General features: G+C 41.9%; 1 protein-coding gene across 8 annotated transcripts in view; it reads left to right on the top strand.

Annotated features, from left to right (window-relative positions):
- LOC122540917 (A-kinase anchor protein 13-like) overlaps positions 1-18,415 on the top strand; it is a 411,711-nt gene that overhangs the window by 252,146 nt on the left and 141,150 nt on the right. For all 8 annotated transcript variants that reach the window (XM_043677213.1, XM_043677212.1, XM_043677210.1 and 5 more), the window contains one exon: positions 15,131-15,264. In XM_043677213.1, the coding sequence (XP_043533148.1) occupies positions 15,131-15,264 (134 nt within the window). The remainder of the gene's footprint in view (positions 1-15,130; positions 15,265-18,415) is intronic.

Raw genomic sequence — 18,415 nt, 5'->3', positions numbered from 1 at the left:
ATTGACCCGTAAGCAACTCTGACCCAAAAGACCCATTCCATTTGCATTTCCTCCAGGTCTGTGCAGGAGCAAAGATATCTCTCAGTTTATTTTTATACAGTTATTTCCTCCCTGGCACAGCTTTGGCCCTTCAAATAAAACCCACACTGGAAATGTATTTAATTTGAATGCTTGTTTAGTGGTAAGGCTCCCTGCTGCAAGCCAGCGAATTCCAATGCAGGTAGGGAATGCCATAGTTCTGAGGCACTGGGAGGGCATAAGTTCAAATAGGAGGCACTGTATCAAGCGTTAACTTCGACACAGTGAAAATGCAGGTGAGGGAAAGAATTTGAGAGCTGAGAGTTTTTTGTGATGCGGCGAGATGAAGCCATCTGGATGCACCTCCTGGAGTGGTGGTGGAAGCAGATTCATTGGGAATATTCAATAGGGATTCGGTAACGAGTTTTTCCAGCCCCAATGGGAAAGGGTAGCGCTAATTCAACATTTGAATCTTGTGGTTCTGTTCGCCGAGCTGGGAATTTGTGTTGCAGACGTTTCATCCCCTGTCTAGGTGACATCCTCGGTGCTTGGGAGCCTCCTGTGAAGCGCTTCTGTGATGTTTCCTCCGGCATTTATAGTGATTTGTATCTGCCGCTTCCGGTTGTCAGTTCCAGCTGTCCATTGCAGTGGCCGGTATATTGGGTCCAGGTTGATGTGCTTATTGATTGAATCGGTGGATGAATGCCATGCCTCTAGGAATTCCCTGGCTGTTCTCTGTTTGGCTTGTCCCATAATAGTAGTGTTGTCCCAGTCGAACTCATGTTGCTTGTCATCTGCGTGTGTGGCTACTAAGGATAGCCACAACACACTGCAGTACACCAGAACTGCAAAAAGAGGAAGAAGAACACCTAACAATGTATTCGCCAAAAACGGACACCCGCGCAATTTCATCTACAGATGCCTAAGGAAAAGACAATGGAATGAGGACATGCCGCAACCCAAAGGACTAGCCACACTATCATACATCAAGAGCATTTCTGAACTGACAGCCAGACTACTGCGACCACTAGGACTCATAACAGCACACAAACCAACAGCCACTCTCAGACAACAACTCACCAGGACGAAGGACCTGATACCCAGCATGAGCAAAACCAATGTTGTGTACAAAATCCCATGCAAGGACTGCACAAAACACTACATAGGACTAACAGGAAGACAGCTAATGATCCGCATCCATGAACACCAACTAGCCACGAAACGACACAACCAGCTATCCTTAGTAGCCACACACGCAGATGACAAGCAACATGAGTTCGACTGGGACAACACTACTATTATAGGACAAGCCAAACAGAGAACAGCCAGGGAATTCCTAGAGGCATGGCACTCATCCACAGATTCAATCAATAAGCACATCGATCTGGACCCAATATACCGACCACTGCAGTGGACAGCTAGAACTGACAACCGGAAGCGGCAGAGACAAACCACTATAAATGCCGGAGGAAAGATCACAGAAGTACTTCACAGGAGGCTCCCAAGCACTGAGGATGTCACCTAGACGGGGACGAAACATCTACAACACAAATTCCCAGCTCGGCAAACAGAACCACAACAACGAGCACCAAAGCTACAAATCTTCTCACAAACTTTGATCAACATTTGCATGTTTCTTTCAAAGAATTGATAGTGGTAAGATGGGCAGAATGGCATCCTTTTGTGCTTTGTTTTATTAGTAGCTCAAAAGGATTCTAATGGAGAGGCCAGAAGATCATTTGGCTTGGGATGGGGTTGGCTCTGAGTGAAGTTGTACACCATGGCTTAGCCTGTCCTTGCTCTCAGACTGTTTGTACCTGTTCCTGGTGGTGTTGAACTGGGTAATTGTCCTTGTCTAATTTACTCTACCAGTAGTCTGGATGTAGCCATGGTAAAGTAATTCCAGTTCTTCACTCACAAAGTGCTGCTTTTCTCTGTCTCTCCATTGTCAGAGGTTTTTCCCCAAGTACCTTTTGTGATTACATTATCGGCCACATCACTGCCTGATTTGCCTTCATCCCTAAATCCACTCTAGTGACCGTTTTAGTATCTGTCAAAGGAAAGACAAGGCGTGAAGGAACTACCTGTTGTTAAGTGTGCCTTTTCTTGTACATTGACAAGGCTGCTGTAGCGTTAACAAAATTGAGCTGAGGCTGGAACTCGACCATGATTCCTGATACTGGATGTTATATCCTCTTTTATGTTTTTAATTGTTATGCATTAAATTTGCAGCTGATCATTTTTAAATTAGGATCAAATCTCATGAGGGTCTAGCCAAAGTATGTCAAGAGAAACTAGTTCCCATTGGCAGAGAAGCTGAAGGCATTGGTTTAAGGTGATTGGCTAAATAACCAAAAATGACATGAGTAACAAGGTATTTATGCAGTGAGTGGTTAGAATTTGGAATGCACTGCCTGAGAATATGGTGGTGGCAGATTCATTTGTGGCTCTCCAAAGGGAAATTGGATATACACTTGAAAAGAGAGAAAATTGCAGGGTGTTTAGTGAAAGGTCAGAGATGGGACTAGCTGAATTACTCTTGCAAAGGACACAATGGGCTGAATGGCTTCTTTTTCTGCACTGTGGCTAATAAATGGTTATATAGGGAAAAGAATGGCAATTAAAAGCTATAAAGATATTGAATGGACAAACCTTACTTTGTGTATTGAGTACTCCATAGAAATGAGAAGTTTTACTTTAACATGAGAAGGAAGAAATGAAGAAGACTTGCATTTATATGGCACCTTTCACAACAACATATGTCCCAGGAATGCTTCCCAGCCAATGGCATATTATTGAAATATGTCACTGTTTTAATGTAGGGAAGGTAATTGCCAAATTGCACACAGTAGGTTCTCACAAATGTCAGTGTGATGATGACCAGCTATCATTTTAGTGGTGCTGGTTGTGAGCTACATTATTGACCCAGCTGGCAGGGAGAATACCCTTGCTGTGCTTTGAAATAGTGCAATGAGATATTTTATGTCAGTCTGAGAGAGAGCAGACCGGCCTTGTTTTAACATGTCTTCTGAAGGCCGCACCTCTGATGGTGCAACACTCCCTGAATACTGCATTTGAACGTCAGCATTACGTTTTTTGTGGTGTGGAACCTGCTGTCATCAACCTTCTGGCGGGGGAATGTGCTTCCAGTGAGCCTCAGCTGACAGTACCATTTCACTGTCAAGACACAGAACATAATCCCGCGCACTTCACTTTCTCCCGTTTGTCGTAGTGTGTTCAAAACAAGATTCATTGCAGTGTTTGGGATCAAAATTTATTGTCTCTCTGAGCGTTGAGCTGTCAATCCCTTCATCTTTCTGCAATTCAAAAACTTACAGCGTATGAGTTTAGCATTGCCTAATCACCATGTTTTAATTTTCTTCATCTTTCTTCTTTCTTTTCAACCTTGGTCTTATGCCATGGACCTGACGTTTTAATTAGATTAATTCATTTGCAAATCAAAAACAAAAAGACCCTATCCAAACCATCAGGAATAAATAGATAGCAAAAGAAACATTATTCTGTCCTCCTGACTAAACCCAGTTTTATCTTTTACAGCTTTGGCACTGTTGGTGGCAAAGATCTGGCTTGGGTCCCAGACCTCCAATCGTTACATCCTCCTGTCCATCCCCACCCTATCCTGCAGAGGAGCTCAGTTTGCCTCACCTCGGGCAGTCTGCCAGTTACACATTCCCACAGCATCCAGCTCACTAGATCCTGACTCATAGGACCAGCTCTCAAGGCTTTGTGAATGTTAAAATTGGGCTATACCTGCTTAATCAAAACAGTTGTGTTTCCAGCGGCTAGAAATTTCATGGTGCCATTACCATCAATGTAAGACATAAAAGCAGCAAAGAGTATGGTTGGCTTATTGCAGTCAGGAAGTACCGTGATTTGGTGTTCCCCAATATGTGTTGCATTCTTCCTCTCCTTTCTTCCTAAACTCTGTTCCCTCCTTTACATTGAAGATGGCCACTCATCTTGGTGCATATTTCCATGATTTTTGTAATGCAACGAGATGTTGCCATCCTCTTGAACTTTTCTCAGGTGTCCACCTTGATGTAATAGTCCTAGGCTGCTTGTTGTTAGCATATTATTCAACTATATTGATGGGGTGAGTCAGTCTCTTAGAACGAAGTCTGGCATGAGTTTTAGTGGTATAACACCCGTATGCTTTCCAATGGGGGTCATTTATAAGGGCGGCTCAATAGTTAGCACTGCTGCCTCACAGCACCAGGGTCCCAAGTTCGATTCCAGCCTCAGGCAACTGTCTGTGTGGAGTTTGCACATTCTCCCCATGTCTGCGTGGGTTTCCTCCCACAGTCCAAAGATGTGCAGGTTAGGTGAATTGGCCATGCTAAATTGCCATGGTGCATTAGTCAGAGGGAAATGGGTTGGGGTTGGTTACTCTTCGGAGGGTCGGTGTGGACTGGTTGGACCGAAGGGCTTGTTTCTGCACCGTAGGGAATCTAATCTAAACCAAATCATGAGTAGGAACCCTAACAGGTTACCCTTTGCCCAAAACCATTCAGACTAGGAGGCTAATTATCATCATCTACCATTATACCTTCCACTGTGATGAGAGATTGAACAGACACTCTGACTGTTACTGGACTTTGTGCCATATTGAATCACAATTTCCACTTATGCATGCAGTGCAAATGATTTGTGCTTTGGTGATTGAAGTACTCGACCCTGAAGTCTTCAGGATTTGCATTCTGCAAGATCCTCTTGCTATATCCGTTCCTTTGCATTTCATTGATCTTATAAAGGGAAGGTTTGTTGAGAAGTAAGAAATATATGTCACATCTTCAACAGTTAACAGATTGAAGTAGAATACGACCTTATATATCAAATGAGGCACCTCCATGTTACACTTGGATTTTGTCAGGAAGATTAAGTTTGTATTATATTGCTGAATGGTAGAAGAGAGGCCTCAGTTGTGATATCCCACCCAAACACGCCATTAGACAATCAATGGTATTCCTTGTGTGGCTCACTAGATACCACAGTTCAAACAGTGAGATTTTGTTGGAATTCAGTATTTCTTAAATGAGACAATGTCTCATATTGCATATTAGGAGGACAGTGTTGGTCTGCCAATGTAAACTCTACTTTTCTGTTTGCAGTAATCAAAGTTTCTTCCTATTTGATGCAATGTTTCCACCCTATGTACTGAGTCCTGTGACCTCTTGATACTACCTCTCCCTTCGTTTATGAAGGAACTCCTTTGGGTGGAGTATTTTTTTTTGCAAGCGACAATCGATGAGTAAGCATGAAGTAAATATTCGAAAAGCAGATAGGTATGAATAAAACAAAGCTTTTTCTTTAAACATTCTGAATTGTAAAATCTGACACAGGAGCACATTTATCTTTCTATATAAGACCATAGGATATTGGAGTAGAATTAAGCCTGTCTAGTTCGCTCCACCATTAGATCGTGCTTGGTGTTTCTCAACCCCATTTTCCTACCACCTTCCCATTTCCTTTGATCCCCTTACTAATCAAGAACCTATCCATCTCTGTCTTAAATACACTCAATGACTTGGTCTCCAGAGCCTTCTACACGAATGAGTTCCACAGATTAACCACCCTCTGGCAGCAGTTCATTTTTGCCTCAATAAGATGCCTCTCTCTCCACTTTACTGTTGATTATGAGACTGGAATTGTTTTGTTCTGACTGCGATAAGGATCGTATGTGGATAAAGGGTTCATCAATACCAATCAATTCTAAAATCGGAGATTGGTGCAAAGATGGCATAATTGCTAATGATCTGTATTGTACATCCACAATTTGAAAGTTTAAATCATATGCCAGGAATTAAATGCATAATTGAAGATGCAATGTAACATGACATCAAAATCCCATCCAGCCAAATGTTAACACTGTGCAGTACCTTGTTGAGGTGCTGTAGTTTATTTTTGCTATTCGTGTATAGGATGTGAGCACATAGGCTTTTATAACCCATCCTTTATTACCTTTGAATTGAGTGACTTGCTTGGCCATTTCAGAGGGCAAATGAGAGTTAACTGTATTGCTAAGGGTCTGGAGTCACATGTAGGCCACAAGGGTTAAAGATTAGAGACAAAAAAACTGCAGATGTTGGAATCTAAAGTTGACAGGCAGGAGGCTGGAAGAACCCAGAAAGCCAGAGAGTATCAGGAGGTGGAGAAGTCAACATTTTGGGTGTAACCCTTTACGGGTAAAGATGGTAGATCTCCTTCCCTAAAGGACATTCATGAACCAGATGGGTTTTTACAATGATAAAAAAACTAATTCCAATTCCAGCATCTGCCCTGATGGGGATTTGAAGTCATATCTCCAAAACGTAATGGATTCTGGAAGATTAGTCCAGGTTACCATTACCACAACACCACTGCCTCCCCTAATGAGTTTCGTCAGATGGTTGGAGAGCCAATGAGGGAGTTGAACTGTCTACTCCAAAGAGAGAATCACAACCCTCTGAACTACATCCAATCAGACAGTTAGAAGGCCACGTAGTAGGCCTTCACCTTGACTGGGAGTGAGGAGCAGAGATCCTGCCTGGCATGAACTACTAGCCAGTCAGAAACTGACTGCTCTTGTGCTTGCCATCACATCAGTTACAGGATCACAGTGGCGCTAGAGAAAAGGGGGCAAGTGACGAAAAATGGGAGTACACAGGATGGTTACAAAGATCCATTCAGGTTTTTGAGGTCTTGATAGTATTTGTCTTGAATGTTGCAAAACCTCCATTGTTACTTAATATCAGAAAGTAGGAGATTCAAATCCCTCTCCAGAAATGTGAGCACACAAATCTAGGTTGACATTTTGGTGTAATACTTGGTGGGGTTAGTGGGGGTGGGCAGGGGGGTTGGGTGTCAGGTGTCACTTGTCAGTTAGCTCAGTTGGTTGGATGGCTAGTTTTTGATACAGTGACAGCATGGGTTCGATTCCACACTGACTGAGGTTACCATGGAGATCTGGTCTTCTCAACGTTGTCCCTCGCCTGAGGTGTGGTGACCCTTTGGTTAAATTTACCTCCAGTCATCTCTCTATAATGAGAAAGCACTGCTCCAATCTTCTGGGACTATGGTGACTTTATCTTTATCGAGTACTGAGGAAGTGCATCTTTTAAATGAGACATTAAACCAAAGACCCTTCTGCTCTCTCCTAATTTGAAAAAGAGAAGAGTTCTCTATAGTTCCAACCCAATATGCGTACTTCAATCAACATAATTTTGAAGAGAGCAAATTGTCTTACCATTATCGCATTGCTGTTTGTGCAAGTTCGCTATGTACTGTCACATTTTGTGCATAACAGCAGGGAACAATGTTCCCTCTAATTTTATCCAACCCAATGAGGATTGAACTTCATTGTGTGCACCCACTAAAAAGGGTAACATTCAAATATGCGCTACCAGTAGAAACAAAACCTGTATTTTTAAGAGCGTATGGATGATGAAGAAATAAACCCACTCAAATTCATTGACATGGCAATGTGATGATCGCATTTACTGAAATGAAAGCAGAGAGTGGGGACCAGGGGTGGTGAGTGGGAATGTCAGAGCAAGTGGGAGGCTCAGGCAATGGAAGTGACAACTGAGGGAATTCAGGGTAGGAGGCAGAGAGTGTGAACGTCAGGGAGGAATGGGGCAAGCACAAGGGGTAGGAGATCGAGCAGGACGCAAGAAAGTCAACTGCTGATTTAGCTTCGCGCTCCAGGAAATAACACAAGTGAATTTTAGCTGTTAATTCCACCTGGTTATTCACATCAAGCTTTTGGCTCTTGTCAATTAACTTATTGTCCAGAGGGAGTCCACAGGTTCTCTGGTCATTAAACAGAGCAACAGTAAACCTTATTTAACTATTGCAGTGTGTACATTCATAATAATTAAACCCGTAGCATTTGTTGTGCAGGCCACCCAACTTAGAGGGAGCATGGATGGTAATTATATTTTAGGATTAATACGTAAGCCATAGGGTGTTCTACGACATCCAGAGATCAGGTGCCAGATAAATGCAACTCTTTTCTACCTTTTTCTTTCCAGGCAGTATTCAAGCCTTAGTGTTGCAATGTTTTGCAGTAACACTGTTCCTTTAACAAGACTAACAAGTTTGAAGAGACTGTATTTAGTGTATACATAGAAATTAATCTTGATGGGGTTCAATGTTTAAGTGTTGTTATGTCAACTGCAGTTAGAGCTCTTAGTAGGGTTGCACCTGGTGATTTAATTCCTGTTTATTGCAAATTATACACTCCTTCCTGGTGTACACAAACACATTGGATAAGATAACTTTCAATTTAAGCCTGACTAAACATTTTCTGTTTTGACAAGTTTTTCGCTTGAGCTGCCTGATTCATAATTATACCACAAAAAAACCCAGAAGATGAAGCAAGCTATTACTGAGTAATGAACATGTTTGTGCTGCATTGGCCAGACCCAAGCTGGGTGGAGATCAAAATAACAAAATGAATGGCCAGTCATCCATCCCAGGAAAACTTCCACTTCTCCATCGCAGCATCCAAATGTTTCTCCTTTGTTTCAAAAGTACAAGTCCAATAGTTTGGCCTCCATTAATTGAACCAGGATTCCATTCATGTCCTGAGCACTACGAAACAAAGTATTTCCTGTTCATGTCTTTAAATTCAGATCTTTCCTGTCTTCTGCTCCTCACTAAAATTGTACAGAGAAACTAAATCTGGAATGGGATGAGAGTGATTAGAAATTCTGTCTCCTGTGGCACTACTTGGCGAGTTGGTGCATATGCTGATGTAGTGGCAAATAGACGCAAAGATCACAAAGATTAAGTTCAATTTATGACTATCAAACCACTTTACAATCAGTGATATACTTTTAGAAAATGGTTTCTGTTGTAATATGGGGAACACTGCAGGCAATTTGCATACAGAAAGCAACCGTAAGTTATAAAGCGACAAGAGCTATAGATTTACTTTAAAATGATGTTGAGTGATAAATATTAGCCAAGCCACTGGGTGTACTCTCCTGAAAATAGTGCCATTGGCCAGAGGGGCAGACAGGGTCTTGTTTCAGTGTCTCGTATACGATGGCACCACATCAGTGCAGCACCCCTGCAGGTCCTGCATTTTAGCATCATGCAAGATGTTTGCACTGCAGTGTTTGGCATGGACTTGAAACTATAATCTTCTGATTCAGAGCTAAGGATGCAATTACTGAGTCACAGCCAACTTTGTATGAAGTTATCTTTTGGTTTGTTTGAACATGAAATGAGTGACTAAAGTCCTTTTGATTCTAGAAATCTGTCGTGTGGCTTTGTTTCTTGCATCATGCCTAGGGCTTGTGTGTCTCCCTTCTGAAACAACTTTCTCTCACTTTAAGTGGAATGTGTACTTCTGTGGTCACTCAACTAGAATTTATTTTTAAAATTCCTGTTGCTTTGTATGTGCGCACTACAGAATGTAAACAGAGAATATTGGAAACAACAGGTCTATGAAGAGAGAAAAACTTGATTAATGTTGCAGATCAAGAGCCCCAAAGCAAAAACGTGTGACCCATTCAGTGTCTCCAGCATTTTATGTTTTCAGTCCTGATTTTCAGCATTGGGAGTAATTTGCTACTGTGTCTATCCTTTGATTTGTCCAAACTGAAGTCACTTCATGAAAAGTTTCATTGTAGGCTTGCATGAATGTACAAAGCTATGGCTGCCACCCATGTTATAGGATGTATAACACATAAACAGGCCATTCAGCCCCACTAGTCTCTGCTGGTATATATACTCCAGCCTCCTCCCACCATGAGATAAAACTATAAGATGAACTTTATTGTTTTATTCTATTCTTTGCTTTTGTTTATTTTCTGTGTTTTAAGATGGCACCAGAAAGTGGTGACACTAAACAACACTTTTCAATGTGTGTGTAAGAAATGCACATGACAATAAATAAATCAAATCCATTCTCCTGACATCTAACTTTCTTATCATCATCATTTTTTGTTAGGCACATCTACTGTATTTACTTCCATCGCTTTGGCAAATTCCACTCTTATTTTTGGGTAGATAGGTTTCTTCTGAAGTTGCTGTTGGTGACTATTTTAAATTAATTACTTCTTCCCTCCCAAGAATCTGTATCTATCCACTTCATTGAAAATGTGAAGACTTCTGTTTGGTCACTCTTCAGGCTGTTGTTTAAGAGAAGAGTAGTTCCTGATGAAGAGTTTTTGCCTGAAACATCGATTTTCCTGCTCCTTGGATGCTGCCTGACCTGTTGTGTTTTTCCAGCACCAATCTGATCTAACCTCTTTAAGAGAGGAGTGGCCCAGCCTGAACAAGAGTGGACAGAGAATCATAGAATCCGTGTAGTGTGAAAGCAGGCCATTCAGCCCATCAAGTCTACATTGACCCTCCATAGAGCATCCTATCCAAACCCCCCCCCCCCCATTCCTGTCCCTGTAATTCTGCATTTCTACATCTCTTGATACTATGGGCAATTTAGCATGACAAATCCACCTGCACATCTTTGGACTGTAAGAGGAATGGGAGCACCCAGAGGAAACCCACATAGACATGGAGAGAATATGCAAACTCCGGGCAGACAGTCACTCAAGGCTGGAATCAAACTCTGGTCCCTGGTATTGTGAGGCAGCTGTACTAACCACTCAGCCATCTTGCCACCATCCTTTCCTGTTGGTGCAAACCTGTTGTATAACTGCAAGCTTAGGACAGGTGGCAGTGTACACAGCAAATGGCAGAGAAAAGGGACAAGTAGAGGTGGTAATCCCCATCATCTGTGCAGAACATCTCCCCTTAAAGCAGCAATGGTGCACAAACCGACTTCAGGAAAAAAAAACCTGAAAACGATTGGTGGACCTCTCTAGTTTTCACCTCTACACAGTGAAAGAATTACTACTGGTAACTTTAAGTTGAAGCATGCTCAGGGATAGTGTCTGAAATAAGCGGGTGACTGTGACTGTGCCGACCACCCACCCTCTCTCAGTAAGGTTCAGGATGCCTTGGGGAAATGAAAACTCCATGAAAGAGTCAGCCTATTTGTGTGTGTCTCTTGCCTGTCTGTGTCTTGTGGAAGGTTGGTTGTATTGAAAACAATATTAACTCTACGTACCAGCTTCCAAAGAATAATGTTTGCCAAAATTTATCTTTTTTTACTTATTGGATCATGTACCACAAGTTATGTAAAACAGTTTCTTTTCAGTCAGTACTTAAGTAAATGGTGGCAAATGGAACATCCCCTATTCAGCTTGTGTAAACGTTTGTTCTCGCTTACATTTTTCCACTTTGAACCATATACTTTAGGGAGAAAAACCTATTATCTCTGTCTTTCACCACCTCCCACCCGCCAACAAATTTGGCTTTGGAACTGACGTTAAGTACACAATATGTGTTCTAGGAGCTTTTATGCTTTATAACATTACAGAATGTTTTTTTAATCTATTTCCAGTTGCCCTTCAGTTATTTTATGTAGTTGCAGCCACTATTTCTGAAACCCCTGAAAATGCTGTGCATTCTCATGTCTCGGGGCTATAATTTTGGGCAACAGTTATCTGTAAGGGAAAAACATCATGATGTACTTAATCAGTAAGAAATTAAGTACGATTATAAGATTCTTTTAGTGTATTAATATGCAGTTTCTTAAAAATGATTTTCTACTGAGCAATAGTTTTCGGTCAAGATTTTGCTCAGTTGTACCAATACTTAGTAACGACATTCAGAAAAATAACTATTTATATTTCTGGGTGTAGTCAGCTTTTCTGAAATATGCAGGTCACCTTTGGCTAGTTGGGAATGTACAGTGTTATGACCTTATGTTTTGAAGTGTTTGAGCAGTGAACTCACTACCAGAGACAAATTTGCCAGTTGTTGATATTATTCACAAGGGTCACACTGGACTCAAAATGATAACTCTTTTTCTCCCTCTCTAGATGTGAGTCAGTGATTTTTTTTCATTTCAGGTCTCCAGCGTCTGCACTATTCTGCTTTTTTTTCTCTCAGTACTGAAGCTGTTTTGGTGATCGGCCTCGTTCTTGTGGCTCTCATACATTTTCAATGCAATGTGACCCTTTCCTTCCTCCAGGATATATTATTCCAGCGATAGAGATTCAGAAGCAATTGGACTTGGCAATCTGTTAATTGGAGTACGGCTGAGAGTTGTACTCAGTCAAGTTAAAAGCTGTGAATCAGTGTCACGCTTCCTGTAATATACAGCTGGATAGTGTTCTTCCCTGAGGCAGTGAGAGTATTATCCAAGCAAATGGAGACACCGCCAGACCTTTGTGGCGCTTTTTCCGTGCTTATGTCACTTGGGTTTTCAAAGCTTCTCTCATAACTGTAGTAAGTGTACTGTTTCGCTAGAATTTGGCTGCAGATTGTCAGTGAAGTAATTGGAGAAAGCTGGTGTGGGAAAGGGCTGGGCAGCACTATGTATGCAGTGTCACTGTCTGTAAGGACTCCATTCAAAGTTCCAGATCCTTTCCATTTTGCTTTGCAGTGCAAAGTGTTTCAGAAAGGTGGCTCACTTGATGTGTTTTTATTCTGCTTCCAGATCTAAATTGGAAGGGGGTAAAGCTTAACAGCATATCGAAATAAAGAGACAATTCTAAATTACAAAGTAGCCAGCACAGGATATTCCAGTGTGATTCATGAGTGATCCGTTACTTTATAAAGCGTGGTCATTGTTGATTTAAGTACAGTCAATGTTTTGTTCACATCATGATGCCAGAGACTGTAAGGGAGATTTTAAAAAGCCTTTTTGAAATTGATAGTTGAAGGAAGACCGTACCCTGCCACCAGGAGAAACTTGCCTTTGAATAAGGCTGTGGGTTCTTTAGGACCTAGGACAGACAATCCCTGGGTTTAATATTTGACAGTGCTGTCAGTGCTGCAGTGACATTACAGTTGACAGGGTCCACCGAAGTTCAACAATGGAGCTTGGAGGAAGGGAAGTGGTGAACAAATCTGGATAGTAAGTGAAGACTTGGACCTACTTTCTTCTGAAAAGCTGACCTTTTGGACTGGAGCTGTTATTTCTGTTTGCCTGTGAAAAGTTTCTGTTCTTGAGATATGAATTCATACTGCAGAGACGCAATGAGGAAAGGTCACTGTCTAAGGCCTCTCAGCCAGAGAAAACCACGGGACTATAAACCATATGCAGCCACTTGATCTGTATGCCTGACAGTGAATTGACATTGTGAACATCAAGAGTATTGAAAATGTATTGCTGGGCATGCTGTATGGAGACAGGTTGAATTTGATTGCACCTTCTCTTAATTTTCATGTCATATCGAAAATACATTTTAAGAAAATACTAACCTTTTCCTAATCAAAGATAAAGGTAATCCTTGGAACAAAGTTGGATTGGTGGGGGAAAATACGCTTGTGAGAAGAATGGGGATCTTGCAATGTGACCTTTTTAAGGCCAGAGTTAGTAGTTTATGTTATTGTCTGTAGGACTGTCGGAATAGAGGTGCCCCTCCTATCTGAGCACCCTATCCCTAATGATTACAGCTGAGTGATCATGTTATTTTAACATCTTTTGTTTCAGCTTCCTGACCGTATCATCTCTCCAAAAAAACCACTGTGGTAGTTACAGCAGAATAGGTTATTTAAACAGATCAAATGTGCTTTATAAAAAAAACTGTAAGCATGCAAAACATCCACATTAAGATTTCCAAATGAAACTGCGCAACTCATCCTCCGAGATCTTCCTTTCTCTCCACAACCAAACGGTTTTTCAAATGCATGGCAGGCATAATTAGTCCACTATCTCTTAACGGAACTAATTTTCTCAATTATTCCTTCCACCCTGGTGCAGTTCTAACTCCAAGAGCCTTGGTCTTAGCCTGTTGGATTGATCTATCGATAGTTAGCAGGCGAACCCAAATGTAGGGGTCATTACCTCAGCTGCCAGTACTTTTCTTAGTCTCTCTCTTCCAAATGAGATGCTCCATCTTGATCTTAAAGATTCAGTGGCACAACTTAGTAGACAGTGTTCTCCCACATGTCCTGATCAATATTTATCCTTTGACCAATATCAGTTAAATATATTATTTGTCCTTTTGTCACTTATCTGTCTTTATAACCGGTAAATAGCTGTCTTTCCACGTTGCAACAGAGACTACACCAAATTGGTTTGAGTGGATGCTAGTACAATTGCAACATTTAAAAGGCACCTGGATGGGTATATGAATAGGAAGGGTTTGGAGGGATATGGGCCAGGTGCTGGTAGGTGGGACTTGATTGGGTTGGGATATCTGGTTGGCATGGATTAGTTGGACCGAAGGGTCTGTTTCTGTGCTGTACATCACTATTTCTTGAGGTTGTGGAAGGTGCAATATAAGACGTGCATTTATATAGCAGAAAAAAAAACCCACGTGCAGAAATATGAAAATGAACCAGACAATTTTTGTTTTCAATGTTGTTTGAAGGATAAATATCGCAAAGCAGATTAGGATAAGTCTCTCCACTCTTGTTCAGAATAGTGCTGCAGGATCTTTTAAATCCAGGAGAAAGTGAGAACTGCAGATGCTGGAGATTAGAGTCAAGAGTTGTGGTACTGGAAAAGCACAGCCAGTCAGATAGCATCCGAAGGGCAGCAGCAGCTATTGGGATGCTGCCTGGTTTGCTGTGCTTTTCCAGCATCATACTCTTGATCTTTTCAATCTCCCTGAACAGGCTTAGTATCTTATCCACAGACAGCACTGTGGCAGTGCAGTGCTCCCTTAGTGTTGCATTGGAGCATCAACCTTGATTTTTGTTCTTAAACTGTGGTGTAAGGCTTGAGCCCAGAACCTTGTGGTTCAGAGGTAAGTGAGATCACCGATGAGCCATGGCTGACACTTTGAAATGAAAAATGAAGTTGCATTTCTTGATGTTTTAATTTAGTTTGTCAGAGCATGTTGTAATACTATAGATCAAAATGTGGGGTTTCTCAATTATTTGTCAGTTTCCATTATTCCACCCACCAGGGTTTCCCACTTCATTAGAACAGTCTGGGAAGATTTTGCCATGCCCAGAGTTTAGAGATTTTCCTGAAAATCTGAGAGTTGTGATGGTGAAATCCTGAATGTTTATTTGCTTCTCAATTCAAACTGAAAAACGTGGAGACCAATTGTAATGTCTGGTATTTTCTATTCTTCAGAATATGGTCAGTTGTCTGAGCAGCAGTTGGTGGTTGAGTGTCCCTCCTCAATGCCTGTGACTGGGGATCCTTTGTGCCATTCAGATGGAGCAGTTAGTGATGAGAGCTCAGAAGCTGCTGACCTGCTTATGAAGGTAGGCAGAAGGTTCCTTTCTCCTCTACTGTTTTTGTGGTTAATGCGCTACAGTGCTGTATATGTTAATCATCTCTGATTTTAAGGTTCACTTGGGGATTAATTTTATGTAAGACAAATAAAAATGCTTTTCCGTGCTTACATGTATCTGTTTTTGACTTGTTGAGCATCCTTTATTTTCGTCAATCACCTGCCTGGGCTCAAAACTGTAAAATTCCGTCCCTCCATGTCTGTCTTTGTCTGCCTGTCTCTCTCTGTCTGCCTGTCTCTCTCTGTCTGCCTGTCTCTCTCTGTCTGCCTGTCTCTCTCTTTCTCTTTCTCTCTCTCTGTCTGCCTGTCTCTCTCTGTCTGCCTGTCTCTCTCTGTCTGCCTGTCTCTCTCTGTCTGCCTGTCTCTCTCTGTCTGCCTGTCTCTCTCTGTCTGCCTGTCTCTCTCTGTCTGCCTGTCTCTCTCTGTCTGCCTGTCTCTCTCTGTCTGCCTGTCTCTCTCTGTCTGCCTGTCTCTCTCTGTCTGCCTGTCTCTCTCTGTCTGCCTGTCTCTCTCTGTCTGCCTGTCTCTCTCTGTCTGCCTGTCTCTCTCTGTCTGCCTGTCTCTCTCTGTCTGCCTGTCTCTCTCTGTCTGCCTGTCTCTCTCTGTCTGCCTGTCTCTCTCTGTCTGCCTGTCTCTCTCTGTCTGCCTGTCTCTCTCTGTCTGCCTCTCTCTCTCTCTCTCTCTCTCTCTCTCTCTCTGTCTCTCTCGCTCTCTAGTCTCTCTCTCTCTATGTCTCTCTGCCTCTGCCCCTCTCTTCCCCTTTCTCTCTGTCTCTCTCCTTTCACTCTCTCTCCCCTTTTACTCTCTATTTCCTCTCTTATTCCCCCTCCTCTCTCTGCCATTTTGATCACAGCCACCATGTCTCTGTGTGGTGCAGAGTTGTATTTTGTTGCAAAGTGAAACACTTTAGGGACGTTTTACTACCCGACAGATGCTGTTTAAATGAAAGGGTTTGCTGCTTGCGTGAGGGAAATAGATTTCACCTTCACAGAGTAGTTAGTAGTGAGACGAAGAGCTGCTATTATAGTTCATATCTAGAATGATAACTCAATGCAGGAAAGAGAGGTACAGAATATAAGTGGTAATGAATGTGGTCCGCACCCTGCTGCATTTATATTTGACACGTTCTGGCTCGTAATACTCCATATCTGTAATTAAAGGTCTAAGTGAAATCGTGGTGCTGGCTGATCATAGAGGTGTTTGAGTGAAATGTTAGAAAAGGTTCTCATGCACTCTGAGCGTGTCTCCTGTCAGTGGGTGTGAGTATTCCCACAGGGACCTTCCACTGCGGCCAATACCTCTCCTCTCAATTGACCGTGTAATCTTTTTAATTTCAAAGTCATAGCAACACCCTTCCTCATAGGAGAGAGCATCCGGCCTTAACTTGGCAGGGAAACAAAGCGTGATTCCAGCAATGGATAACTGAAGCTCATCAGTCCCACGGATTTAGTTTTGCAGTGGAGTGAAGGCACAATACCATTTCATCTGAAGAAAAAGCAGCAAATCTCGGATCTGGTTCTGAGTGGAGCTGTCTCCCCAATCATAAGCATTTGGTCTACATCATCGATAGTGAACTGCACTTGACTATGCTGTATATTTGCAAAAATTGTAGGGTTCCTTTACAATTGCCCTCCGAGACAGACAGACAGACAGACAGAGACACGCACACACACACACCCCGGCACACACATACACATCGGCACACCCACACACACCCCGGCACACACACACACTCTCAGACAGATAAATCATTTCTATAAATGATGAAAAGCAGTGGATCCAGCACCAGTCCCTGTGGCACACTGCTGGTCACAGGCCTTCAGTCCAAAAGGAACCCTCTACCATGACCATCTGTCTCCTACCATCAAACCAATTTTGTATCCAATTGGCTGGCTCACTGAGATCGAGGGTGATTTAACCTTACTAACCAGTCTACCATGTGGACGCTTGCCAAACACTTTGCTGAAGCCCATATGAATGTCAAATATAAATCTTATTTTTCTCTACTCTCTTGTCACATTCAAATGAATCAGACAGCAAAACCGTCAGGGTGAAAAATAGAACTTCTTGTGGGTTTAAGACAGAAGTTGAGACACCCCCTAGCTGGTACAGCCACAAACTCTTCTGAAGCTGAAAGATAACACCTGCCCAGCAAATGAACTTCTACAGCTCACTTATATCCATAAACGAAAAAGGAAAGCAACGGTAAATCTGAAGTGGTGCACTGCATAATCAAGATCTGAAATGCTCAACACGTCACCAATTCTAGAAGTGAGATGCCCAAGTTTTGCAATGTAACTTTTGTTAATGCCTTGACAAATTACAACAGGCTGATATCTCTGAGCTTCACATCCATTTACAAAAAATGAAAAGCAATAATTTACATGAAGTTCTAGATGTATTTGTGAAATAAAACACAGAGCATGGTATGCAATAATTCACATGGAACCTTGTTAAATGTTCCAAACATGTTTTATCAGGGGACATAGTGTGAATCTGAGTTGGTCAGCAAGCTGCATTAACACCTCAAGATGATCAGGCAAGTCATATTCAACTGATGTTTCTGCTCATTTAAGGCAGTTATAGCCCACTGTATCAACTGAAGTGGATTTAAAGGAAAGCTCTAAATTTCTCATTTTTGAACAAGGGGAATACTTGGTGCATTTTTGCAACTTGATCACACAATACATTTTAACATAGGATATCTTTGCATTGTTAGCTAACAGCTTCACAGGAAGATTCCTTTGGCTGAGTCAGAAGGAAAACTTCCAGTTTTACAAAATTAATAGAAGGGTTAGACTCAGCCAAATAGGACAAGTAAAAACTGAAAGCAATCACATGCAAATCAGCAATACTGTAAGTAATTGAGATGCATAATTTTCTTTTATCAAACCAATGGGCGTTTCACTAATCAGCATTTTATCTCCTCAATTTTGCATCCACCAACTATTTGGATGAATTTCATAGGCTGATGATTGTAAACGTCCTGGTTATGACCTTTAAATCTAGACCATTTGTGTTTTTTATTCACCTTGACTTGCGGTGTTGAACTCTTCCTTTCGTAATGAAATTTGAAACCGTCAGGGTCTGAGCTGAGTAGATGTCAAGAGACCCCTGTTCCT

The sequence above is a fragment of the Chiloscyllium plagiosum genome, chromosome 36 (genome assembly GCF_004010195.1).
Source record: "Chiloscyllium plagiosum isolate BGI_BamShark_2017 chromosome 36, ASM401019v2, whole genome shotgun sequence".
NCBI classification, from domain to species: domain Eukaryota; kingdom Metazoa; phylum Chordata; class Chondrichthyes; order Orectolobiformes; family Hemiscylliidae; genus Chiloscyllium; species Chiloscyllium plagiosum.
The sequence above is the reverse complement of the archived record's forward strand: the minus strand, read 5'-3'. Positions and strand labels throughout refer to the sequence as shown.